Source organism: Tiliqua scincoides, chromosome 3 (assembly GCF_035046505.1).
Source record: "Tiliqua scincoides isolate rTilSci1 chromosome 3, rTilSci1.hap2, whole genome shotgun sequence".
Lineage (NCBI taxonomy): Eukaryota > Metazoa > Chordata > Lepidosauria > Squamata > Scincidae > Tiliqua > Tiliqua scincoides.
The window spans coordinates 22,580,407-22,607,348 of record NC_089823.1 but is presented as its reverse complement, the minus strand read 5'-3'; the positions used below and the strand labels follow the sequence as shown (position 1 = coordinate 22,607,348).

General features: G+C 41.9%; 1 protein-coding gene across 1 annotated transcript in view; it reads left to right on the top strand.

Annotated features, from left to right (window-relative positions):
* The first annotated feature begins 2,740 nt into the window (after nt 1–2,740).
* Nucleotides 2,741–26,942, top strand: part of CRYL1 (crystallin lambda 1) — a 59,328-nt gene continuing 35,126 nt past the window's right edge. Inside the window, exons 1-3 of the mRNA XM_066622021.1 lie at nt 2,741–2,850; nt 12,034–12,141; nt 19,245–19,371. Coding sequence (XP_066478118.1) covers nt 2,810–2,850; nt 12,034–12,141; nt 19,245–19,371 — 276 coding nt within the window. The 5' untranslated portion in view covers nt 2,741–2,809. The remainder of the gene's footprint in view (nt 2,851–12,033; nt 12,142–19,244; nt 19,372–26,942) is intronic.

Genomic DNA, 26,942 nt, shown 5'->3' with positions numbered 1-26,942 from the left:
TTTATCTATTTTTTACTTTCATCCATGCTCTGGTCCCTAACCAGACAAAAGTGCAAGGTATTGCTGTATTTTTTATTTTTAATTATTTTTTTTTTAAATTACAAAAAATAGAATTGGCAGCCCAGTCCACAACTCAGGGAAGATGAAGTACTTTGATTTAGATAGTTTTAAATCGGACATGTCTACAGAATTGCACAGGCTTATTCATTATACTTTTACAAAATATAATTTTGGCATATGGGATTTGGTGTTTCTCAAATTTCATGAAAAATCATGCCACTAGTTGACTATACATTCTGCACTCTACACACTTGACCCAAAAACCTTGTTGTGTATCTGCTTGCCATCTCCTTCCCTCCTTTGCCAACTCCTATTCCCATTTTCCCTCTGGGTCTTCTTTAGTCTGATATAATTAGGCCTAGAGCAGTTGAAAACTTATGACTATGCAGGGGCGTAAACCACATTTTGAACCTTGGCAGTTGACAGTCTTCCCTCCTATTACTAATGAGTTGCTGAAAACTCCTCGGGAGTTGGAGGAGCTTTCTAAAGCAAGATTACTAGCAATATTTACAACTGGGCATCATCACAGGAACACTGGCAAGTACATTGGCAGGACTGATATCATCTCTGCAGAAAAGATGACAGATTCTGCCCCCTGCAGTGCTGAAGTGAAAGAGATCCAAGAAAGAAAAAAGCTGGCAGATACTGACTGAGCAGAGGGCAGGAGTGTCTACCTTTATTTCTATGTTTACAAAGGAGGGAGTTTCCAGATTACGGAGGTGGCTTAGCCCTTGTGGTCCTGTAGAGGCCCAATTATTCCTGGCATGCTGCCCAAAGCCAGAGACTGAGCAAGAGGTGGCTGCCACCCCAATCACTTGCTTGCCTGTGTTCTCCCTCTGGTGTTGTAATGAAGGGGACTGGGCCCAAGTGTGTCTGCAGTACTGCCCACAAAGATGATATGCAAACAGACAGACACAGCAGCTACTTCATCCTTCAAGGAACTGCTGCCTCCTCTTGTCACTGATTCATGTGCACTCTTTGGGTAGCCCTGCTGGGCCCAATCCTGTTTGCCATGCCATTCAGAATAAGAGAGCAAGCAAGCGGGCAGAGGTGGTGATTTCTGTCACTTGCACATGTGCCCTTTGGACATCCCACCTGGGCTCAATTCTCCCTGTTGCATTACAGAGACCGAGTGTGCACTATTAGGCAGACCACATCATCTTCTCCAGACCCTCTGGGTTCAATCCTCCCACTGCGCCACCCAGTGGGAGAAGGCTAGGACAAGCAAGCAACAACAGTATCTTCCGCCACCTTTCCCTTGTTCACATGTGCTCTCAATGTGGTCAGCACTGTGGTTGGAATCAGGCCAAGTGGTCCCAATCCTCCCCATTGAGTCACTTAGGGTGCAATCCTAACCAACTTTCCAGTACTGACATAAGGACAATGCAACTCTGAGGTAAGGGAACAAACATTGCCTTAACTTGAGGAGGCCTCCGTAACTGCTCCCCAACCGCAGGATGCTGTACTTGCCCCACTGGCACAGCTATGCCAGTGGTGGGAAGTTGGTTAGGATTGCACCCTTAGAGAGGGAGGTCATGCCAGTATATACAGTAGTGATTTTCACTCTTTTTCATATCACTGCACACTGGCAAGGCACTAGAATGGTCAAGACACACCATCAGTATCTTTTTAACAATTGACAAGGCACACCATGCTGCCAGTGGGGGGCTCACAATCCCCAATGGCTGGAGTAATAGACCCTCTCCCAAATTCCCACAACACACCTGGAGACCATTTGCGCCACACAAGTGGACCATAGCACAGTGGTTGGAAATGCCTGATGTACAGGCAACAGCTGATCCTGTGGCACTGGGATCATTTGGGAATGTGACTGTGTTTCCATTTTTGCAATACATTTTTGCAATGTTACTTTGTTTCCATTTTTGCAGCACAGTCTCAGTGGGGAGGGGAGAGAGGCATGCAGGGAGCCATCAAGCCAAAGTCAGGGCACCCAGACTTTGAACAGAATTAATGGCTTTGAATAATTTCTGGGCTTTGAACATTTCTGGTGCCTCTCCCACTTCTGTATGCATAAAAACATAAGAAGAGCCCTGCTGGATTAGGCCAAAGGCCCATCTAGTCCTGCTTCCTGTATCTCACAGTGGCCCACCAGATGCCCCAGGGAGCACACAAGACAACAGACACAACCTGTGGCCTCGTGCCCTCCCCTTGCATCTAGCAATCAGAGGCAGCCTGCCTCTAAAACCAAGAGCTTGCACATACCTGCTATGACTTGTAACCCGTAATGAACTTCTCCAGAAATTTGTCCAATTCCCTCTTAAAGGCATCCAGGCAAGATGCCATAACTACTACTTGTGGCAAGGAGTTCCACAAACTAACTGCACGTTGGGTAAATAAATATTTTCTTTAATATGCAACCTCCCCCCACCCTCCCGACTTTCTTCCACAGGGAACCAGGAAGAAGGAAACACTGTAATGTGTACATCCTTCCTTCACACTTCAGCTGAAGAATCCGGGTGACTGGTTGTTGCGCCCGCCCTCCCCTTTTTTCCTTTGGACTGGGACACCCCCGGACTCCGGAGACTTCGGCAGCAGCTGCCGCTTGGGCCTCCCGAACAGCCAATCAGAACTCGTCTTTTCCTGAGAGCCAATGGGAGCCGCTCCCATTGGCTGGGGTGAGGAGGGCGAGTTTCCCTTTAAGTAGGAGGTGGTCCTGGCAGCCCAGAAGGCGCTTACTGCTGGGATCTCCTCCTCCTGCTGTGGTGGGTGCAGCAAGTGGTCCAGCAAGATGAATCCTATACAAGAGGGACGAGTTGTGATTGTTGGCAGGTAAATCCCTTGAGTGGCTCCTCCTGGGCACTGTGTCTGGAGGGAGAGCCCAAGCCTATGCATGTCTACTCAGAAGTAAGTCCCATTATAGTCACTCCCAGGTAAGTGTGGGTAGGATTGCAGCCTCAGGGCCCAAGCTTAGCATGCCTACTCAGAAGTAAGTCCCATTAGAGTCAATGGGGCTTACTCCCAAGTTAGTGTGGATAGGACTGCAACCTCAGGGCTCAAGCCTAGGCATGTCTACTCAGAAGTAGGCCTCATTATAGTCAATGGGACTTACTCCCAGGTAAGTGTGGCTAGAATTGCAGCCTTAATACCCCCAGGGGGTGCTGCTGGTGTTAAGCAGAGCAGAAGTTGTATATTCCTTCTGCAAATGGCTGTGCCAGCAAAAGAGAGAAACATAAGAGAGTGTTTCTTACCTGGGAGTAAGCCCCACTGACTATGATGGGACTTACTTCTGAGTAGACATGCATAGGATTGGGCTCTCAGTGATTGCCCACTGGCACCTGTTGCTGCAGCAAGGTGTTCAAAACAAACCAGTAGCTTTCCTGAGAGTAAAATAGAACACTTGGCTATAAGATTCAGTTATATATAGCATCAGCTATATATACACATTGCAGTACAGAGAAAAGCCTTTATAAGATTGGTTGCTTCTGCTTGTAAAAAAGAAAACACAATCTTACTGGACTACAAGCTTGAAAAGTTGTATAAAACAATAAATACAGTAAAAGTTGTACAGAACAAGAGCACTGCTATAGCCTTTGCTAAATCATTTTGCAACCATGCATGCACAACTTCTTTGTAGTGACTTGCCTCAAATATGAGACATCATAAATATTGTATAGTGTATTACCAAGGCAAAGTTTATGCACCTGCAGGAAAGCATGGTTGCATGCATTGCTCATAAATAGATGAACTTTTTCTGCAAGTCGGCTACAGTTAATTGATAAAGCAATGGTAAATTGTTACTGAAACTAATGCAGTGCTGTATTAAAACTTAATTTGATGTGTACCATGTATGTTTCTGTTTTCCTTTTATTAAAAGATCTGCTGTGCTCTGTGGTTTTAAAAAATTATTATTATGGGAGATTTCAGTTCTGTTAATCATCTAGCCTTATTCTTCAAATGAAGGGGTTTGAACACAATGGCTACCCACACAGTAGGACTTGGAGGTGGGAATTGTGTTTTGGAGCATGTGTATTTAAACTGTCACATGATCTTTGGTCAGGACATGGGCTGTACTTAGTTATGCATCATTCACCAATGGTATGTAGAAGTAAGGTCGCATTTTGCCTAAATGGTAGGACCAACTGATAAACTAGAAACTGAAAGACTTAAGCTAGCATAGAACAAAGGTCATTCACCAGTTCCTTCTGAACCAGACTGATGTGATAGTCAGATAATCTGAAGAATATTAGAGTTTGGGTTATGAATTGCTATATATGTGATGGCAAACCAATAAAGACACCTTTATAAGCCAATAAAATACTTTATTCTGGATATTGAATATATGTTAGAATAAAACAATACAGTAGGACAACATCTAACATTAGTAACATGCATAGAGGTTTGTCCTAATTACTCATCTGAAGTTTACTGTTAACCTGTTACGAGAACAAACAGTAGACAAGTGTTAACTGTCAATCATTTAAAATACAACTTTTAATTGTTTCAACCCTACTGAAATCAGCAAGACTACAGTGACCATCAGCTTTCTCTTGTGTCTGTTGTGATAAAGGAATTTATATAAAGTACTTCGGGGGGGGGGGATTTAAATGTGTTCTGTAAATTCATCATTCAAAAACTCTTATATGCATGTTTGCTCAGAATTAAGTCTCATCATATTCATTGGGGCTTATTCCCTAGTAAATGTATTTAATGCTGCAATCCTAAAAGCTTTCTGTAAATGTTAATTAATAGAGTATAGGTATACATTTAACAGTATAACTGACTGTAGTTGGTTTTGGACTGATGTAGTTTTTCTTCTGTCAGTGCTGATATATAAACTCTATCTCAGCACTTCATGTTAAGTATCCTTCTAGTTTTAGACTTCATGCTTTTATATCTTTTGGTTTATTCAGCAACATTTGTCATGTACTTCCACTTATTTGTTCCTGTTAGTTCCACAGCTGACTGATAGCTTTTCCTTTAATTTTTTTTCTGGCTTTCTTTGTCAGTGTTCTTGGGCCATGTGACTTCATATCACTTCTGACAGGCACAGGGTTGATATTTAATGGCTTCCTTATGGTTGTCCTGGCAGATTTGCAGATGCATAGTAAATATAATGTCACAGTGGCCCAGTTGTGACTCTCTTGACCAAGCCTGTGCTTCCCTTACGTGTCTGGCTGAATCAAACTCTCCCTGGTTTCTTTAACCAATGTTACTGATGACATTTAAACCAGAGGACTTTGGTCTGATATACTGGTTCACTGGGATCTCTTAAGTCACTGTTGTGGAAAGCTGATTTAAGAAACCAGGAAGTGATCCTTGCAGCTTGTATGGGGGGAGTCATACAAAGGAAGGGGGAGACAGGTGTCAGTTTGCTTGCAATTCAACAAATTTTTTTTATTGGATTGTCTAACAGGGACCGTGTCTTGCTTCTCAGGTTATTTCCCTCACTCTTTTAGTTGAGTATTGTGAAATTCAACTCACAAAAATGCAGTGGGATCTCTTGATAAACTTGGGAAAGTGAGTGTAGGCTTGAATCCAGAGAGCCGTATCATTAATGCAAGGGAGGTTTGGACGTGTTTTAGATGGAAGCTCCCTACCACATGGCAAATTCTTTTGAAACTGAGGGGAGTCTGATTTGTCACATGGCTTAGAGAAGGGTGAGGTCTGCCAGGAAGAAAAATCAAAAATCCCATAGTGGAAGTCCCAAGGCCGCAGTAGCATCTGAAGTAGTTCTTCCTTGAACTTGGCCTCCTTGCTTAATGTACAAGTAAGTTGACCCTTGAACTCCAACTTATAAATGCTTACTTGTCTGTGGCAAGTAAACATCTCAAGGCAAACAGGGAGGTAAAATTTTGTAAACTTGATATTTTTTTCATATTTTTTAAGGCATTCAGTTTGGTATAAATGCTTCATATGTATAAGTGAGCAAGCCAATTTAAAAAAAAGTCTGTATGTGCAAGCATGTAAATTGTTGTAGCCCATTTCTTTTCTTGAAGACAGAGAGGACAGTTGCTTAACTATCCCATTGGAGTAAATGGAACATGTGTGCATCTGGTTTTAGAAGATCCCTGCTTGATCAGACCAAAAATCCAGTATCCTGCTTTCTGCAGTGGCCAACTAGATACCTCTAGGAAGCACACAAGCAAGGCATGAATTGCCAGTTCTCTGTAGCTTTGGTTGAAAAGTGCCCATGAGCATATGCTGTATAATTGTGTGTTCCTTTCCATGTTTGTTCTGTAGCAAGTTGTTAAAAATGTATATCAGGCAGCAGTATCTTTTTCTAGCTTCTGCTTAGTGAGAATGATATAAAAATATGCTTCTGGAAAACTTCTCAAACCTTCTTTCACTATAAAAGAATACAAGTCCAACCTTGTAATACACTGATTTGACTCGACACAAATAGCCACTGCAAATGAGAAGGAATGTGGTGATCCCTGGAAAAGGGGAAAAATTTGTTCCTTTAAAGTTACAGTTTAAAAAATTGCTCCTCTTACTGTTGTATTGAGGCAGTCATTCCATTCTTCAGCTGAGCCATGCAAAGGCTGGGGGTCCTTTGCATTTCTAATTGCTTACTGCAATTAGAATTCCCTGTAATTCCCTACTACAGTAAGAAAAGCTGTTTTTAAACTGCAATTGTAAAGGGATGCATTTTTAATTTTTAAACTGCTTTTATTTAACACATTTTATGGTATTGGCAGAGAGTTCCAGAATCAAACACCTGCGGATGTTGAGGCAAGACTTTATTGCCTCAGGGGTGTCCAGAAAATGGCCCTGGGGCCACTTGCAACTGTCAAGGATTCCTTGTCTGGCCTGCAGGGAGCCCCCCACTCTCCAGTGAGCCTCTGGTCCCCCAGAGACTTGCTGGAGCCCGCATTGGCTGAACGCAACTGCTCTCAGTGTAACTGTTCAACCTGTCGTGTGAGCTGCAGGCCGAGGGCTCCCTTCGCTGCTTAATGTTTCATGTCTGTGATGCCGCAGTGGCAGCAAAGGAAAGGCTGGCCTTGCTTTGTGCAAGGCCTTTTATAGGCCTAGAACTATTGCAAGACCTTTATTCATTCATATACGTTTCATCCCTAATATATACATTTATGTAAATTTATTCAAATTTGAAATGTAAATTCCCCCCCCCGGCTCCCAACATACGTAGTGTCAGAGAGATGATGTGGTCCTCCTACCAAAAAGTTTGGACACACCTTCCTTATTCCATTAGGAGCAATGGAAGAGCAAGAAACCTGAAAGTGGGTCTTTAAGTCCCACTTTCCATTGTTTTTTTTATCCACTGATTTTTTTAAATCCACTAGGGCTTCCAGAACGGAACCCCAGTTGATATACAAGGGACAACCTGTAATAATAAAAGCAGGTTAATTGAAAGGTGGTTTCATTTTTCATGACACATTCTTGCATTTAAATTCTGTCCCTTGTGCAGACTGTCTGGCTATAAAGTATATTAAAATTGTGGGAGTATTCTGTATGTTTCTGTCAGTGACTTTCAAGTGGCGACACCCGCACACTTGAATTGCCCTGATTATATATTCCCCCTCTCTAGTAGATTTCTATCTTACTGCCCTGTGTTGGTCACTGCATTAGTCAAAGGTGGGGTGGGCAAAACATTTCTGTTTGGCTGGGAAAATTAACATTTCAACTGTGAATAAATTTACATAAATGACTACATTAGACACTGAACTTATATGAGTGAGTGACTTTTACTGAGCTGATTTATAATACACTTGAGAACTATAATATAGGCATGTAGAACCACATGAGATCTATGAACTGTAAAAACACAGTGAAGCACACGGCAGCACAGTGAAAACATGCAGACCAAGCCAGAATCACATGGAGACATAAATTGGTCAGAAGCAATTGGGGGGGAGGTAGGTAAATTATTACCTAGGAAAAAGCAGAAAACACATGGAGACTATAAAAGGCCTTGCTCTGACTTGGCCCGCATCTCACATCTGGTGGTCACGACTGGCAGTCATGGGGCAGAGTGGGCTCCAACTAACCAGAGGCTCATTGGAGACTGGGTACTCCCAGTGAGCCAGATTGGGAGTCCCTGAGGGCCGAAAATGGCCCATGGGCTGGGGTTTGCCCACCCCTGGTCAAAGGCATCAGCTCCAGGAAAATCTGTTCAATTACAGGGGACTGTGATGACTGTTCTTTTTGCCTGGCCCCCACAGCTTGTAAGCAGTCTAGTATGCATTTTATGGTGTAATTGAAGCGAGTAGTTCAAAAGGATTGTGATACTGAAAACTACTATGTAATCATTTTTATATGCATAATGCAACTGATAAAGAGCTGGATATTTATCCAGATGCATCTTCCCTTATATACTACCTGATTAGCATGGGTTTGTCCTAAGCCTCCACTTATGATAGAGCTCTTATTAACCTGCATAATTTAAAAAAATGAACTAGACTTGGGGAGGGTTTTAATGCTGCATGTTGAATGTCTTGAACCTGTTTATAGACTTATTGTTACCCGCCCTTGGTCTGTTTTTGGGAGGGGTGAGGAAAGGTGGGATATAAATGCTGGTAATAAGCAAGACTGTAAAACACTCCTGACATTCAGAGTGGCCTGTTTGCAGAAACCTGATTCCATGTTTGCATTCATTGCAAGTCATACATTAGTGCCTAATATGTACTAGGTGTTGCTCAGAAATAATAATAAAAAAAGCCAACACTCCTGAATCAATCCTTGCCAGATTATAATCTAAGAACATGAGACAAAAGGAAAGAGGAACTGGAATGGAAGGGAAACTTTGCACAAATTGGAAAAGCAGAAAGAAGGATGGAGTTGGAGAACATTAGAATTAAACTTGGAAGAGGGAAGATATAAATAAGCTAAACAGCACATCAAGATGGAAATGGAGAAAAACAGAAAGATGAATGTTTTAATATTTTCTTAAAACGGAAATGGAGAAGAGGCCAACTGAGTATTTTAAAGAAAGACAGTTCCACACTCAAGGAGTTGCAAGAGTGCAAGAACAGAGATAAGAAACAGGACAAGGGAACAGAGGTTTAATGGGAAGACTGGTATCTGATGAACCAATGCTGAGAAATGCTGAAGAGGAGACTAGAGAGAAGGCAACATAGATAAAGAGCTTAACAGATTAAAAGGCTAGGGGATGGTGTTTAAACTTGATACAGAAAGTTGAGGGAGACATGCAAAGAGCTTTAGCTGTTTTAGCCGAACAGGAGCAGGTTCGGCTAGACAAGATGACAAGGCAATCAAGTGAGCTTAGTAGTTGAGCAGGGGATTTGACCTTTGCTTTATTGTGTCAGACAAACAATATAGCCACATTAGCACTTGGACCCTGTGGCATTGCTTGGGAGGTGCGGGCCACACTGGGTGACGTGTGCAGGGGGGTTGACACCACTACTCATCAGAATTTTTAAAATCTTGGTATTTTTGAATAATACAATCATGTTATGCAATTGAGGTGTATTTTCATGCAGAATGCAATGAAAGAAACCACATTGAAATATCTCTATTCTATCAAAAGTTATAACCAAAAAAACAATGTGGGCAAGTTGATGGTACATCACCATACCCACTGCTGGGGATTTCGCCCTGCCCACTGCATAGGAGAAGGTCCATCATAGGAGTGATGCACTGGCCTCCCACACCAGGTGACGCAAACCCTAGTGAGGCCACTGCTTGGACCACAAGTGTGAGCAATGGTTTGGGTCTGAAATGGAGTGTGGGATGGGATTTTCCTCTTCATTTGAAGGAAAAACATTGGACTTGGCAAATAAATAAGAGCACCGTCCTGGTATGTTCTGGTGCAATTGCTGCTTTTAATACATAAATGTGTCGGATTTCTTTCTCTATAGCTGAGGATTCAAGGGCATAGAAGAGTACTACAGTGTGTGTGTGTGGTTTTGGGCATGATTTTTTTAAATAGCTTTCAAAATATGTGTATAAAGTAGAAAAATATGAAACAATAGAATAGAAATAAGAGGAGCAAGAACATCAGGAATTAATCAGCAAGAAAAAAAGCAAATTTCGCTATACATTGTGTGTCTGTTATCCCTGCTTGCTGGTCTCTTTCCTTTCTGTGTGTCTCTCTCTTTGGATTGTGAGCCCTGGTGATCAGGGACCCGTCTTCTCACTCTTTCTAATGTATCATGCACGCAGATGATGTACATATCAAGATAGTATCAAGATTTTAGCAATTGAGGACAGAACAGTTACTTCCGAGACTTTTATAAAGTTCACGTACTGAGCTGGGTTGCTGTCACAAATGCAAAGCTTCTGTACTGTTTCTTGTTTGTGTGCTTCTAATTGATCTTTGAGATGAGGTCAAAGTTATGAGAGTACAAAGTTAACTGGGCTACCCTCAGTCAACCTCTTAGTAATGCTTAGTTGTTTCTTTGTAGGGGAAAAAAAGAGGTAGTAAATTTCTAGTTCTTTCTGGTTTTGGTGATACTTTTGAAAACATGGAGATAGTATCAGCATAATGCTTCTGGATGCAGTCCAAAGTGCCAGTTAGAACCCTGAAAGCCCTAAACTGCTTGGTTCAAAGGACCACCTTCCTCTATATCTGTTGCTTGAAATTTTTTCTGGGGAGGCTCTCATACCGGTCCCACTGACGTCTGATATGCACCTTCCAGAGGACATGCAAGAGAGTCTCCTCAGCAGTGCCTCCTTCCAAATGGAATTCTCTCCCTCCTTCATTCTTTCAGGAATGGGTGAAGACATTTTGGTTTTGGTGGGCTTTCCCTGAGCCCTTTTGATCCTTGATATCTTTCTTTACATAAGAACAGCCCCACTGGATCAGGCCATAGGCCCATCTAGTCCAGCTTCCTGTATCTCACAGCCACCCACCAAATGCCCCAGGGAGCACACCAGATAACAAGAGACCTCATCCTGGTGTCCTCCCTTGCATCTGGCCTTCTGACATAGCCCATTTCTAAAATCAGGAGGTTGCGCATACACATCATGGCTTGTACCCCATAATGGATTTTTCCTCCAGAAATTTGTCCAATCCCCTTTTAAAGGCGTTCAGGCCAGTCGCCATCACCACATCCTCTGGCAAGGAGTTCCACAGACCAACCACACGCTGAGTAAAGAAATATTTTCTCTTGTCTGTTCTAACTCTCCCAACACTCAATTTTAGTGGATGTCCCCTGGTTCTGTTGTTATGTGAGAGTGTAAAGAGCATCTCTCTATCCACTTTATCCTTCCCCTGCGTAATTTTGTATGTCTCAATCATGTCCCCCCTCAGGCGTCTCTTTTCTAGGCTGAAGAGGCCCAAATGCTGTAGCCTTTCCTCGTAAGGAAGGTGCTTTCTCCCTCTTGTCTTTTCAATCATTTGTTTTTTGGCTGGGTTAATTTGTGTTGCAAGTTATCTTGGATCTTGTGGAAATAAAGGGTGGGTATAATTTATTCTAAAAGATTTTAATTTAATACTTCAGAGGGAGAAAGGGAACTTCTGATGCCTCCAGCACACTGTACAATCTTGTGTTGTACGTTAGCTAAAATGTTAGGGATAGAAAATGACTAAGCCAACCTAAACTATAGTTGGTACAACTCTACAGGTGTACTGAACTCATTTTGAACATAATATGTATAGTTTTAAGTTAAGAATTTAAGTTTCAAATTTTATTATGAATCTTCAAAATAGTACCACCATATGTACAGGGTTTCTGGTCAACAGGGCATGAACTGGGCACTGCCTATGCAGCATAAACCATCCAAAGTCACCTGAAGAGAGAATATCTTCATGACCCACCAGTATATGTTCACCTTGCCCAACATTTTCTCTCACTGTGTAAGTTCAGAGTTCAGGTGTTAGTTGCTTTGTAATCTGTTGGCTAATGGTCCTTTGTTGGGTTGATTGAGTTTAAAAATGCAGAGTGTACTTGTATGTATTGGAGAGGGTGGGTGTGGGTGTCCAGATCAACAAATGGTCAAATAGGAAAATCTGATATTTTGAATAAATATCCCATTTTGACCATGTGATGCCAATGATAACAAATATATAATTGTTTTCTCTTCTCTTATTAGTGGACTCATTGGGTGCAGCTGGGCCATGGTATTTGCTTCTGGAGGTTTTGAAGTGAAACTTTATGATATTATGGAAGAACAAGTAGTGAAAGCCCTGGAGAAAATTGGGTGAGTCCTCTAACTTCTTCTAGCTTATAAGATTCATCAGGGTACTATTTTTATTGTCCAGTTATTGGATTTAGCGTCTAATTCTAGTTCTAGGTATTAGTAATTTTTGTTGAAAAGCAGTATAGAAATACTGCTAATAACACAGGCCTACAAAATTGAGGGTCAGAAAAGTTTTTCCCAAACTTTATGGTGGTTTGAAATGAATTTGGGGTGCCGATTACAAAAATGGCATCCGTTTTGCCCTATCACATCTAGTTTTGGAGATATAGGATAGCCTCATTAGTGAATGTTTCGAGCAGCTTTCTCATTGGGAAGTCATGGTGTAGGCTTCCTCATGAGGAGGCTGCTTGAACCATTCACTAAAGAGGCTATGCCGTGTCTCCAAAGATGCGATAGGGCAAAATGGATGCCATTTTTTGAATCGACACCCCAAATATGCCCAGGAATTGGTGTAACGTTTAAGGAAGCAAAATGTGTGTTGGCCTGTGTAATAATTCTGAATAGAGAAAACTCACAAAGAAAACAGTGAGGACTTTTCAAGATCGATTTGGATAATGTGTTGATCATCTGTTTCCGTGATAGGAATTTCATGTAGGTCTTATCTTCCTAGTGATGGGTACTGATGAAAAGTGAGTTGCCATTGCGAGTTGCCAATGGAGTGCTTTTTGGATTCCAAACTTTTGTAGGCCACCTTTCATCTTTGGCCTCAAGGCAGCTTGTAACAGTTTGTTTCTGTATTTAAACGTAAACATTGTCCCTGGCAATGGGTCCATGTCAACGTACTTGCAAGAGGCCACCATCTTATGTAAAACAATTTGTCTGCCTACGGGGGTGCTAAGCAGTTAGGAAAGGAGATGGCTGGTTTCTAGGCTGAATGAGGAAAGGGGAGGGAAACTCTGGAATTGGGGTGGGGAGGCGAAAGCAGAAATATCTGCTGAGGTACAAAGTTGCAGCACAGACTTGCTATAACTTGAACAGTGGTTGTAGACAAGGAGGGACTGCTATGTTATATTTATTATTGTCTGTGGACCTCTAATATGCCAATAAAGGTTTACCTAAGTAAATAAGTAAGACAAGGAGGGAGCCCCTTGACAGGCTGTAAAGTGCTCTTGGTAGGGGAGATTGTTTCTTTGCACTTGTTTTAGAGCGGGGGTGTCCAAACATTTTGGCAGGAGGGTCACATCATCTCTCTGACACTGTGTCGGGGGCCAGGGGAAAAAAGAATTAATTTACATTCAAAATTTGAATAAAATTACAGAAATGAATTTATTAGAGATGGAACTTATATGAATGAATGAAGATCTTGCAGTAGCTCAAGGCCTCTAAAAGGCCTTGCACAAAGCAGGGCCAGCCTTTCCTTCTCTGCCACTGCTGCATCACAGATGTGAAACAGCAAGTAGTGGAGGGAGCCCTTGTCTCACAGCTCAGGTGAGAAGTTGAACTGTTGTCCTCATGCTGTGAGCAGTTGCATTGGGCCAGCATGGGCTCCATCAAGTCTCTGGAGGGCCAGAGGCTCATTGGAGACTGGGGGCTCCCCGGGTGCCTGATTGGGAGCCCCCGAGGGCCGTAAGTGGCTCCTGGGCCAGGGTTTGGGCACCCAACAACAACAACAGTATTTATATACCGCTTTTCAACAAAAAGTTCACAAAGCGGTTTACAGAGAAAATCAAATATCTAATGGCACCCCTGTTTTAGAGGGTCGGGACATTATTCTTACCCTAACAGTACTAGAAACTATGATCTTCCTTGTTCTTTGGAGTCCTTGATGGATCAGTTGAGGCAGAAACCTTATGATGTGTTGCCAGTCTGTTGAGGTGCTGGCACAGTGTGTTGCTAAGAAAAGTTTGCCTCTTACAAGTCTGATGTAAACTGGAAATGATACAAGCTTAGCACCACCTTTGGTTTAATAGAGATGTGATCTAGACCAGAACTTGAATGCTTTCTTAGGAACTGCCACTTATCACATGTACTTAGTAACTGGTGCTAAAGTGACAACACAGGAATGGGGGAGAAGGGAAGGCATGTTGAACAGTGGTAAGCTGAAGTTGACCACTGATGCCCTTTGTGTGGGCCGTGGCCTATTTGTTAAACTTACCAGCAGTTTGTCAGCTTGATCTAAGAGTGAGATGTGAGAGCGTGTCCTGTGTGTGGAAAATCTTGAAAGTCAAAAGTTATATGCCGCCCCATTGTGCTGATCCAGTGGTCTCATTTACTACAAGGCACCTTAATATTTTCAAATGTCAGGAAAAAGTGAGGCAAGGGGACAACCTGTAGCAGTAAGCCACAAGTGTGATTGACCTGTCTAAATCACTGTTTCTGCATGATATCTCTAAGCAGAAATGGGATGAGTAAAAGCAAGTTTTAATTTATTACTTATATACCCCTCTTTTCCATCACATTGAAGGTACTGTCAAGATGGCTAATGGCATATACTGAAACAATATCAACAGTATCAAAGTTTAACTTGATCAAGCTAAAACCTTCATTGGAACTAAAATAAAACTGGTAATAGAGACAGATAACCAAGTAAAATCAATGGAAAGCCAGATGCAACAAGTGTGAATCTTGTGTGTGTTTGCCTCAAGAGTGATACTGACTTGGGGCCCAATCCTATCCAACTTTCCAGCACTGTTGCCTTAAGCCCTGAAGTAAGGGAACAAATGTTCTCTTACCTGGAGGAGGCTTCTGTGACTGCCCCACACTGCGGGATGCAGCACATGGCCTGATGACACAACTACATTGGCTCTGGAAGTTGGATATGATTGGGTCTAAAGTCAGCTGAATCTCTTGGAGTAAGAAATCTCTCAATTTAGGTCACTACCAAAAAGACCTTGTCCTTGCCAGTTTTTATCAGTGATGGGACACACAGCCTCTGACAAAAAAGCACTTCTAACATCATCCCATTTTTATCAACCTCTTAGCAATTGTTATGATTATTCCAGATTCTATCACCCACCCACCCCACCCTCCAAGAGCATCTGGTAATACAATATTCTTTGCAGTGTCAGAATAGCCTTGTATTCAGAATAATAAGCAGAAAAACCAAGCACACAGAATACTTATGGAGAAAGACTCAGCAAAGCAGTTTCATGTTTCTGAATACTTGGTGGTAATGCATACATCACTTATTTGTTTGAACAGGAATGTGTTATGGTATTTGTTTCTGTAGAATCTTTTGATTTGCCTTGGTGCTAGGCAAACCTATCAGATTAGCATTTCATTCTGACGCCTCTAGCAGGCTGTTTACTTTGACTTCCATTTTTGAAAAGCAAGACCGTATTTAATTTCCTTGGAGTGGTGTAGCTATGTGCTTTGAGGCTATGTAAATTAATTTTATTAGTGAGGTAATCTAAACCAGTGTTTCTGGCAGTGCACTGTGAGGCAAGACACCTAGTTGCCTTTAAGGCTTTGCTGTGTATTTATTTATTTTATTTATTCACATTTTTATACCGCCGTTCCTCCAAAGAGCTCAGGGCGGTGTACACAGCTGCTCCACTCCTTTTGTCCTCACAACAACGCTGTGAGGTAGGTGAGGCTGAGAGAAAGTGACTGGCCCAAGGTCACCCAGGAAGCTTTGTGGCTGAGGGGGGATTTGGACCTGGATCTTCCAGGTCTAAGTCCACCTCCCAAACCACCACCCTGGCTTAAATGGGATTCAGCACCCAATCTGGTTTTGCCCAGTTAATTAGGGCGTGGCTACACAGGTGTTCAGGTGGTCATGCTATCACAGCTGTTTGCAACCTGCCCTGAACCAACTGTTTGCAAACAGGCCTGCCTGTGCCAGAGCAAAGAGCTAACGGGGAGGAGGAAGTGGCAGCTCTGTGGTTGTTCCTCCATTGGCACTCCTCTTTCCCCCTCTCCTTTTGCTGGCTTTTGAGTGTGAGCAGGAAGAGTGGTGGCTGCAACTTCCCCTTCCCCTGGGGGCTGGGGATAAGAATAGGCCCTCAGTTTGGCTGTACTTGTCCTAAGAGGCGACTAAACAGCCACCGGGTAGATGGGACTCATTAGCCTGGGAAGGCAGCTCATCTGAGAGAAGGAAAACTCTGATCCCAAACCTCCACTGCCTTGTGGCTACATCCAGTTACGGAAAAGGCTTCAGGAGTCAACCTCAAGGCAAAATCTGGAGCTGGAGTCCCTGAGGCAGTTCATGGCTGAACACAGTTATGTTCTGGCAACTCCTGCCTCTGGAACCAACCGTATTGGCTTCTGCCTTTCCTTTGGGCCATTTCAGTGATGTGGAAAGGGGGGATTTGCTACATGGGAAACAGTCTATCCTCCATATCTACTTTAGCCAGGCTTCGCGCACTGGAGAGAACCACCATTCAGAGCGCGAAACCCTAGTCTTCCAAGACTGAAAGATGCCAACTGCTTGAGTGTGAGCTGGAAGAGTGGTGGCTGCAACTTCTGCTATTGTCTGGAGAGTCAGCCAACAACAGAATCTGCCACCACTAAAATGTCTCACTTGTTCCCAGAGCCTGTGGAACAAGCAGGAAGGATGTGTACACACACGCTAGCAAGTGAGCACAACTCAGTTGGTCCCCAGACATGCAGCCTTGAGTGCAGTTTGGGAATTCTGTGCAGCCTTTAAACAGGGGAGTGCTAAAGTAACTAACATGGGGAATTGCAAAGAATGATTTTGATGATCCAAGGCAGAATATGCAGACCTTTGCTTGCCGAAGCAAGACCTTTGCTTGCCGAAGGTCCCTTGTTCAGTCCTGTCCCTTAAAAAAACAAACAAAAAAAACCGCCCTGTCTGAAACCTTGGAGTGCCATTCTCAGTCAGTATACATTGAGCTGCATGGATTGATGGTCTGCCTTAGTATAAAGAATCTCTATGTTCATGATCAGGGGTCTCCAAACCCTGGCCCAGGGGCCAGATGCGGCCCATGGTGAGTCTCTGTCCAGCCCGTGGCCAGCCTCTGATCTCCTGAGAGCCTCTGGCCCAGTTTGACCAAACACAACTGGAGTTGTGCTTGTGGGGTAGGGGAATGGGGGTCCATTTAAGTGCTTGGAGTATTACTGGACATTTGAGCCCATTTATTCATTCATCTAAGTTCCATCTCTATTGCATTTATATATATGCAATATACATATACAGGAGACCCCTGTTCATGATGAATGTCAAGGAACCTGTTTTATGGTCTGTGGGCAAGAAATTTTCAAGCACATTGCATGAATAAGGATATCAGTAAAATGCAGGCATTACACCAATTAATTTCACTTCCAGCTAATTGCAAAAAACGCAATATCTTAGCAGTTCTAAAGGGCTGTGACATAATGAGGGGGAAGAGTTCCATAGTTTATATGACCAGGTATGATGTGTACATGCACACGCTGATGTGTTTAAAGTGTATAATTTTTGTTCCTTATGTTATCAATTGGCATTCAATCGTTTGGTCAATGTACAAGAAATCTTACTGTAAGAAAAGATAACCCCTGCTCAGATAGAACTTACAAGTTTCTGGGAAAAGAGGGGTGGGAAATGTGTTCTGAGAAAGAACATTGTACACCTTAAGACAGATATGAACTCTTCATGAGACTGCAATCTCTGCCTTGCAAGATGGTAATACAGTATTTTGGAAGAGGGTATCTTTGAGCTGGTAAAATGCAAACCAAATCAACTCCTCCTGAATGCAGTCATTCTACAAATCTATTCTGATTTCAAGTTCAATCAATAGAGAGCATAATAGCAAATTATCAGTCTAATTTAGTGAATGTACTGTAATTGAAATGTATTTTTCTTCAAAAGAGAGTGATAATTTACTATTGAACTCTATATTCAGAGTTGAAGTTCTTACCTGCCTTAAAACACTTGGAAACTATTTTAGTTTGTGTCGCACTCTGACTTCATTGTACTAATGGTCACGAAAATCTAGCACAGGCATTTTTAAAAGGAGGTGACCCAATGGAGGCTTATCTTTTTGGTATTGTGTTGATTCATGGTCCCTATCAAAGAGATGTTTTAAACTTCAAAATTAACAATCTAAAGCTTAGGCATTTATCCAGTTGAGGTTTGTACATTTTTGTACAGACTAGGGAGCCCTCTGCTGTTCGTATCACAGCACTAATCATGTCTGTGCCTTTCTCCAGCACAAATCAGAACTGGATTAGGGTCCAGTTTTGGGGACTTGACAGATTTATGCATGAATCCTGTACAAAAAAACAACAGAACTTTCCAGGCCAAAATTTATAGGAACTTAGGTGATTATGGATTTTTACCAGCATAAATTGTGTGACATAAATACATGCTGTTTATTCAATTGAGAGTATAGGTGCTAGGGTACCTGCCTGTGTGATAAGATTTTTGTACATGTACATGGGTAGGCAGAAATATGTCCACACTGAGTCCTCTCGTAAGGGACCTGTAACCTATGATAGTGGAATGGTGCTGCCTTTATCCATGCTGGCCTTCCTTGAGTAGTTGACTACCGTGTTGGGAGTACACACTTGCAGTTGTATGGCTGTGCAGAGCCCCAGGTCTGCACACCAAATCCTGTAGTCCTTAAGGCTCTTGCTGACTACAGCAACATCAGAGAAGCTTGCAGGGTACTTGGTATGCTGTACTTATCTCTTATGTTCTTGGGCTCTAAAAGTCTTGAACCTGGCAATTTTCATACTGTAGTGGGCTATATGAGTAAAAGCCTATGGCCAGCCAAGTTAGTATGGTGCTAGAGTTCCATTGAACTTATTCCATGATATTCATTACTATTTTAGTTTTGCAGTTTAAATAAAACTGAATACAAAGCTTACATTTTATGGCTTATTACTAGAGGCCACCACAGTCTAGCCAACGTCAAATTTCCCATCAAACTACATGAAATGCTAGTCTGGTCATTAGCACATAGCTTTTTCTTGTGTGCAGTACAGGTTGGGATCAGGAAAGTGGCCAGTGGGGGGGGGGTGCTCTATCCCTACACCCATTGTGGTCCTGATCCAGTTTACAATTATGTATTCTGTATGGGGGAGAGAGTTTTCAGGGAAGCCAATGGGAGCTCTTTATCTTGTATTCGCAGGGTTTACACAAGAAATAATGAAAACGTATAAGACCAATTCTACAGTATTTTGTTTTAAAATAAAAAATATTTTAATGTGTTTTGGAACAGCAAACAGCTGAAAGAGCTCGAGAAGACTGGAATGCTGAAAGGGTCTCTGAAAGCTGACCAGCAGCTTGCTCTCATTAGTTGCAGTACTGATCTAAAAGCTGCAGTAGAGGGTGCTGTTTACATACAGGTGAGTTCATGTCAAGTGACCAAAGGCACCCATGAAGCAGATGTTGTTGGTAAACTGCTGAAGTTTTTTCATAAGTTATCAGCTTTGATCATTGAAGGCAATCTAGTGGTTAATGAACGAAAAATAGTGCTGCCTTCTTTCAATCATAACTGACAGCCCTTGCTCTATCTATGAAACTACCTTTCCAATGACATTTTTACTCTGACATTCTTACAAGAGTAAAACTGGAAAAAAGTTAAATTTGCCCTGTGTCACGAGGCTCCCTTTCTTTGGCAGCGAATGATTTTCATTTAATAATGTATTTAAATCTAGTGTGCCATCTGTTTTATCGTTGCAACCTATTTAAACAATCTATGGAATATGCAAATGTTCAGAAGTCTGACTAAAGGAGGTGCTCTTATACAGGGTTAGGATGCCATAGGGTTGTGTGAGAAGGACACACAGAAGATTAAAAAGCAAGTAATTTGGATCCCTCATGGAAGTTCTGTTACAATTGCTACAGTTCCACCAGGTGCAGTTATGTGGAGATCTGAGTTACGGTATTTAGTGAAGTTGGAGAAAGAATCTTGTATTGCATCTTGTCATGCTGGTCCAATGAATAACCCTTGAGTGATGTTTGCAAGCTTCCCAAGTACATCCTTGCCTGTGTAGGGAGACACTTAAAAAAAAATAGTACAGGGACCCCCTTTTAGACAAATTGGAAAAAAAAATCCTTTTAAAATGGTAAATAATAACACACCTTTAAAATAAATCAAGTAAAATAGCTAAGTAGATCAGAGATTAGTAATATCTGCAAGTGCTGCCTTTTTCCAAAATTAGAGGGATGGTGGCACAGGGCGAAACTTCTCAGTAGTGGCGCCACAATTACAGAACTCCCTACCAGGAGAATTAAGATCTACTCCCTCCCTCATGGTGTTTCGGTGAAGGCTTAAAACATTTTTGTTTCATTTGGCATTTGGTGATGGGTTGTATGCCCCCTGTACCTCTGAAGCAGTTCCATGAGTGTAAATAGTTTTTCCCTCTTCAATTGGTTTTTTTTTCTTTTTGTGATCTTATTTTCTTTTTGTGATCACTCCCGAATCGGCCTTTTCAGCCACACTAGACGCTGTTCCAGAACCACCTTTCAGAGCGCGATACCATAGTCTTTCGAGACTGAAGGTTGCCAACTACTACTGATCTTATTTATTCTTATATTGTAAATATGTTTAGATGTAAATTCTAAGCCACCTTGGGCATCTGCTTCAGCAGAGGAAAAGTGGGGTAGAAATCTTTTAAATAAATCTCTTTCAGTTCAGGCAATAGGTGGTGTTCCCAGTAGTGGGAGCCAGTGTTCCTGGAATACCACTGATGTGTCTGAAGGGTGTTAACTTGTCCAGCCTCAGTAGGATGAAAAATCTGACAGGATCTTTTCTGTGGTGTCACAGAAAAAACACAGAAGAGTCAGACTGTGCCCCAAGGAAAACTTTGACCAAGTGGTTATTAATGAAGAAGATACTGCTTCTGTTGGAGACTTACTGGCTTGACCTGCCTTCCCCCCCACCCCGGATTGGAGATCACATTTTAACCTGATTGCAGTATTCAGGGGTCATAATTAAAATGGTATATACTTTCACATTGTGTCATTTGAATACCAGCAGTGCCCCCCCCCACCTGTTAAAAACATGCAAAGTGGAACACTAACATTTACAACCTTCCAAAATACAATAGGACTATATAATTTGGGAGATACATTTTAAGTGTCCAAATTTTTCAGTTGTTTCCAAGCCTTTCCATCTTTGGGTAGAACAGTTAAAATTGTGTTGCTTGCTATAAATTACAGTATTATGTGAATTCTCCATTGTAATGAAATTACCCTTATTTAATTTTCCAACATAATATTGGCATTCCTTTCTTCTGCTCATCCTGGTTTCAGTTTCTGTTATCTTGTCATCGCTTACTATCCACCAACTTGAGCGGGAAAAGTTTGTTAATCCGTTGGGAATAATCCAAGCAAGTTGAGCACTTCTAAGCTCTCTTGAGTAACATCCAGACATGGATGTGAAAAAGCTCCATCTCAAAGGGAGCATACGTACATGGCATTTCTGCTGTTGTCTAATCAGCCATTGAAATCTGGTGCTATGGCCTGCTGACCACTGGGGATTCCCACCTCTGCATTTGTATTTCTTATTTACATTCCTTGGCTGGCATAGCCCCTATAGTCAGTGGCGTCACTAGGGTTTGTGTCACCCTGTGCAGGAGGCTAGCCCTTCACCCCTATGATGGACTTCCTCCCATGCAGCAGGCTGGGCAACGCCCCGATTATGGGCATGGTGATGTACCATCGCCCCACCCCACTGGTGTTTTGGCTATAACTTTTGATAGATTAGAAATATTTCAATGCAGTTTTTCATTCTGCATGAGATTGTGTCAGCTGATATATAAAATGACAGCATTGTTCAAAAATACCAAGATTTTTAAAACTTTAGTGAGTAGTGGTGTCACCCCCCCATGTGCGTCACCTGGTGCGGCATGCACCCCCACACCGCCTTAGCAACACTACTGTCTATAGTTAAAGTGACAAATAAGTTTACGCACTTCTTTCCCCTCTCAACCACTTAATGTGTGAAACACCAAATTCCTGTTCACTAGATGTCTAAATGAAATGTGCAATGTCAGTTAAAAATTGAAACACTTCACATCATGGCCACAATTGATTGAAATGGCATGTAAAACTGCATCTGAAATCCTATAGAGCTGTTGGGAAAGAGGAGTTTCTTTCCTTTTCCTACAAGGGCCCCCTTGCTGTCCTCAGTTTGTATAAGCATACAGTAGTCTGGATGAAGTGATACTGGGATAGGCAGAATACAGGGATCATAGCTTCCTATTTCTCTATCCTGAAGGTCTTCATTTAGGTCTTCCTGCCTGCAGTGGGTAGGGTACAAGTGCCTCCTTCCTGTTCATTGCAAGGTCTCCACTCTGACTCCCCTTCTGCTCAAAGCTGCAGGAGTTCCTGGGGGATTGGTGGGAGAGCTAGGGCCTCATTCTATTTTAACTCACGTGGTGTGATTTAAACATATGATGCTGAGCATATGAGGTCTTTCCTAGCCCTGTCTGGAGATGGGAGGGGTTGAACCTGGGACCTTTTGCACACCAAGCAGGTGTCTTTACACTTGTCTATGGTTCCAGCCCCAACCTGTCATAAAATGGGTTGCATGAAGATTTCAAGCATTTCATGTCCTTGTTAATTTTACATGCCTCTGTTTGATAGCCAGTTTGTCAGCTATTCCTGCTGCCACTTGCTTGCCATATTGTAGAAATACATTCTGATATTTTGTTTATACAACAGGCCTGATAAACTATTCGTTTTCCTAGCACCCCGTTTTTCCTACATGCATCTTAAAGAACTTTCCTGCTTGTTAAATTTGTTTTGCTGCCATTCTTCAAGCACTCTTTTTACAACATGTTATGAGATTATGTTGCCCTTGAAAATGAACTCTGTAGTTTCCCTCTTATAACTCTTTATTTCCTTCTTTTAAAAAAGCACGTGTTTTTCGTCTCTAAATTTTATAGCTGTATAACCTGTCATGGCTTATACTCTTGTCCATTGAAATTATATGCATAACACACTCAGAATGGCCCCAAATAGAAGTGAATACAGGTTCACACTTGCCTTGTATTCTGAAGAAATACTTTCTGATGTAAAGAAAATAATATGTTTAATTACTTATGCAAGCCTGGTCAATGTGAGCTCTTCATAAACCACATTCCCCTCAGGCAGCCCTACCACCTATGCTTGCATCTTTATATTGATAGCTGCACAGGATATGCCTTGACTGTTTGCTCCCCCCCGCAATATCAAATGCTCATTTTTTGTGCCCATTCTCATCCCTTTGTGGGAACTTATATGGCCCACATAAGCTAATTAGATTTTAGTTTGAATTGGAGAAGAGTCTTCTAAAGTTGGCCCTCCTCTGAGCAGAACATTACTGAACTTCCACACCTTGCCCTGAAGCTAATTTCCAGGCCTGAATCTAGTGAACTTGAGTGGCATCTATGCTGTTTAATGCTTTGATCCTTGTAGAAGTGATGAGTGCTCCTTCTGCAGTCTCTTCCCTCCAACATTATGTCCTCTGAGCATGGCCCATAATGTTGAGAGCAGGGATGTAAAACATAAGTCCTGTTGACTGAATATGACCTGCGGAACCTCTTCATAATGTGGCTGCAGAGCTCTGCATGATCAAGGTTTGGAGGTCTCCAGTGCTGTTCTGAGGTCTTGTAAGACCAAAGATGATGGCCAGTAGATTGTAGCAGAGGAAGGAGGGCTGAGGAGTATGGTAGGGAGGAGGGAGGGTAGAAGGAAGAGAAGGAGCAGGGAGACTCTGAGAAAGAGAAACATTTGGAAAGTGGAGGAAGGAAAGGCAGAAGAGAGAAGGAGCTAACTGTATTTTCCAGTAAAGAGAAGGTTGGCTGGGATGAAGGGAGAAGGGCAGGAAAGGTGCTCCTGCGTGGTATTGGGACCAGTGGTGCTTGGCTGCAGCTGCAGAGTCTTGAACCAAAACTTTAATACATTAGACTTTATAACCAATAACCAATAAGTCTTTATAACCAAGACTTTAATATATTAGACTTGATGCTACCATGGTATGTGACTGCATTTGGGGAAATGTTACAGATCTGTACTCTTAACAGGCTGCTATGTATATACTTTATATGATAATGATAGTAAATAGTAGATAGTATCATGTATATGATAGTAAATAGGACTTACTCCTGGGAAGTGTGGGTAGGATTGCAGCCTAGGATTGTTAAAAATTTTCTTGCTTGATAATGTCACTTCCAGTCATGACATCACTTCTGGTGGGTCCTGACAGATTCTCATTCTAAAAAGTGGGTCCCGATGCCAAAAGTTTGAGAACCGCTGTTCTAACGGGTAGCAGCTTGTGAAGAATTGAGGATGAGTATCCTGGTTTTCTTTTTTGGCCAGATACAGGAGATCAGTTCAGAGTCCCAGTTCTGACTGAAAGCACAGTGTTTGTTCAATACACTTTCAGTGCCATTTGAGAAGTAGACGTGGATGACGAAGACACACAACCGAAGAATTTGGTATACAACACAGAATTTAAAAACCAGTATGGAGTATAAAACCAAGATGCTGTAACGTTTCAGGAGTTGGTCTTGGACTGAAAGATCCAGGTTCAAGTCCCTGCTCACCGTGAAGCTTCCTGGGTGACTTTATAGTCATTATCTCTTATCCTCACCAAGTTGTTGTGAGGACAAAAGGAAAGGAGGAACTCTGTATGCCACCCTGAGCTCCTTGGAGGAGGGGCAGTATAAAAACATGCACTAATTGTACCGTTTCTTTATTCAGGGTGCCCAAAGTGGCTTACAGTTCAAATCCAAATAAATTTAAATAAGAAAGCCAAGAGTGACACAGCTGGATGTTCCATCCTGTATTTCTCCTGACTGGTCTCTTTTGTCCTGTCATGCCAGCAAGAGAGAGCAGAGGCTACATGTCATAAAGCTCCTGAACTGCTTCTCCTGCATACTGGGGAGGCCTAGGCCTGGTGTTTATTTCCCAGCCCCAGAAATGATTGCTCAGGTGGGTGAGATTGAGCTCATTATTGGACAAATAAACCAAGACTGGTTTATAGATATGCTGAAGTTATAAATTATATGTTCAGTTCTGAAAATCAGAAGAGATAAATTACGACTTTCAGATCTATAAATTGTAGTCTGCAACAAGAACTGTAATAAATAGAATTATTTAAAATTATTCCAAGGGATTACATTTCAGATCTGCATTTTTCAAATGCAGGCTTGTCTACCCTTGAGTGTTTAGATCAGTGCTTTTCAATCTTTTTCTTTGCACAGCGACTGAGAAAGTGCTTGAATTGTCAAAGTACACCATCTGATTTTGAAAAGGCACACCGCGCTGTCAGCCAGGGGCTCACATCCCCCAATGGCCCTAGTAATATATGGCCTTCCCCTAGACTCCTGTAGCACACTTGCAGACCAGTCACACCAATGTGGTTGAAAATAACTGATTTCGATAATGAAATTATAACATCTGCTTTGTATCTATTTATATACATACAGTTTTAAAATTGCTTGTATTGAACAAGTCTCCAATAGTATTGGGTTACCAGACTAGTATCCTGACAGGTTCCAAACATTATACCACTGCACGTGTACATAGAGTCCTTCCAACGACTGGGAGATTCCCAGATGGAGTTTCTTAATCCTTGACTCTGTGTTTCTTCTGCTATCTCCAAGGACAGGACTAGATGTGATTATTGACATTTTACTGCTATAGGAGCCAGTGAAATTAATAGTCACCTTTGAAGCCTTGCCTTTCATTTGATTCTGTGAATTGCCTGCATTTGCATTCTAAACTTTCAGATGGTAGAGCTGCAATGTAAAAACAAGTGCTTTACTCTCAACAGTGAGAGTAAAGGGGAGCTCTCAACAGTGAGTTGTTTTTGCAAACCAACAAATTGGCATGTCCTAATCGGGTTTTTACAAGGGATGTGGTGACAGGGTTCAGTTAAGCTGAAAGTCAGGTTACAGTAGCCTTATTCAAGTGTTAGAGCTTTGGAATAAGGGATTACTGTTTTGGTGCAAATGAGAAGTATGATTGTCCCTAAAACAGAAATGGGCTCAGGAATATACAGTGTCCTTTAAAATGCACTCAAGCGGACTCTTGACTGTCTTGAACTGGCTTTCTGTACGGTCCCCTATCCATTTCGTGCTTGATCTCCTTTTTCTCAGGGTAAATTGAATAACTTCGGAATTTCTACAGGCTTTGTAGTTGGTAGCAAATGATGAAGCCTGTGATTAATAGCTGATTTTCCCTTTGTTCTTCAGGGATTCTAAGAAAATAAATGCATACTTGACAAGGATAGAAATTTTTATTGCACCCGTCCAACAAATTGAATACAATTGTGCCACTATCAAAGAAGTCCTCGGCAAATTGTCCCTTCAGAGCCCTTGCATAATCATTGTAGGTTTGAGTTTCTAAGAGTGTTGGGCTTCACCTCTCTGTCATTATCTTCTGATCTGAAAGAAAGCTTTGGGTTTCAGGTGGAGAATCTCACAATAAAGCTATTCAGTGCTGCTCTTTTATTTGTTTGAACAAGTATCTACAGAGTTCTTCGTTGTGATTTTGCTAAAGGAAAGTATTTAAATGTAACCACCATGCAAACTGAACTGATCTAGGAATTACGAACAGAGTATTGTTTTGCACCAATAAGGGGGTGCATTTTGTTTGGCTGTGCTGTTCCAGAACATCCCTGTTTATTGCTTTGAACTGCAGTAGTTGCATGACTTTAAACTTAGTAAAATTCCATTAAATGCTAAAATAGAAATGGGTTTTCTCCTGTATTCATTTTAAAATGGTAATCACAATGCCTATTATATGTTTATACTGTAGTTCAAATACACCTGAACTAATGAACAATTTGTTAAATCACAGGACAGAATTTAAAAGTACAAAAACAAAATGCAATAATCCAGTGTTTCTCAACCAGTGGTACTTGAGGCAGTGTGTGGTGGTACCCACAGGACCCCCAGACTCCTGCCACCTAGCAGTGAGC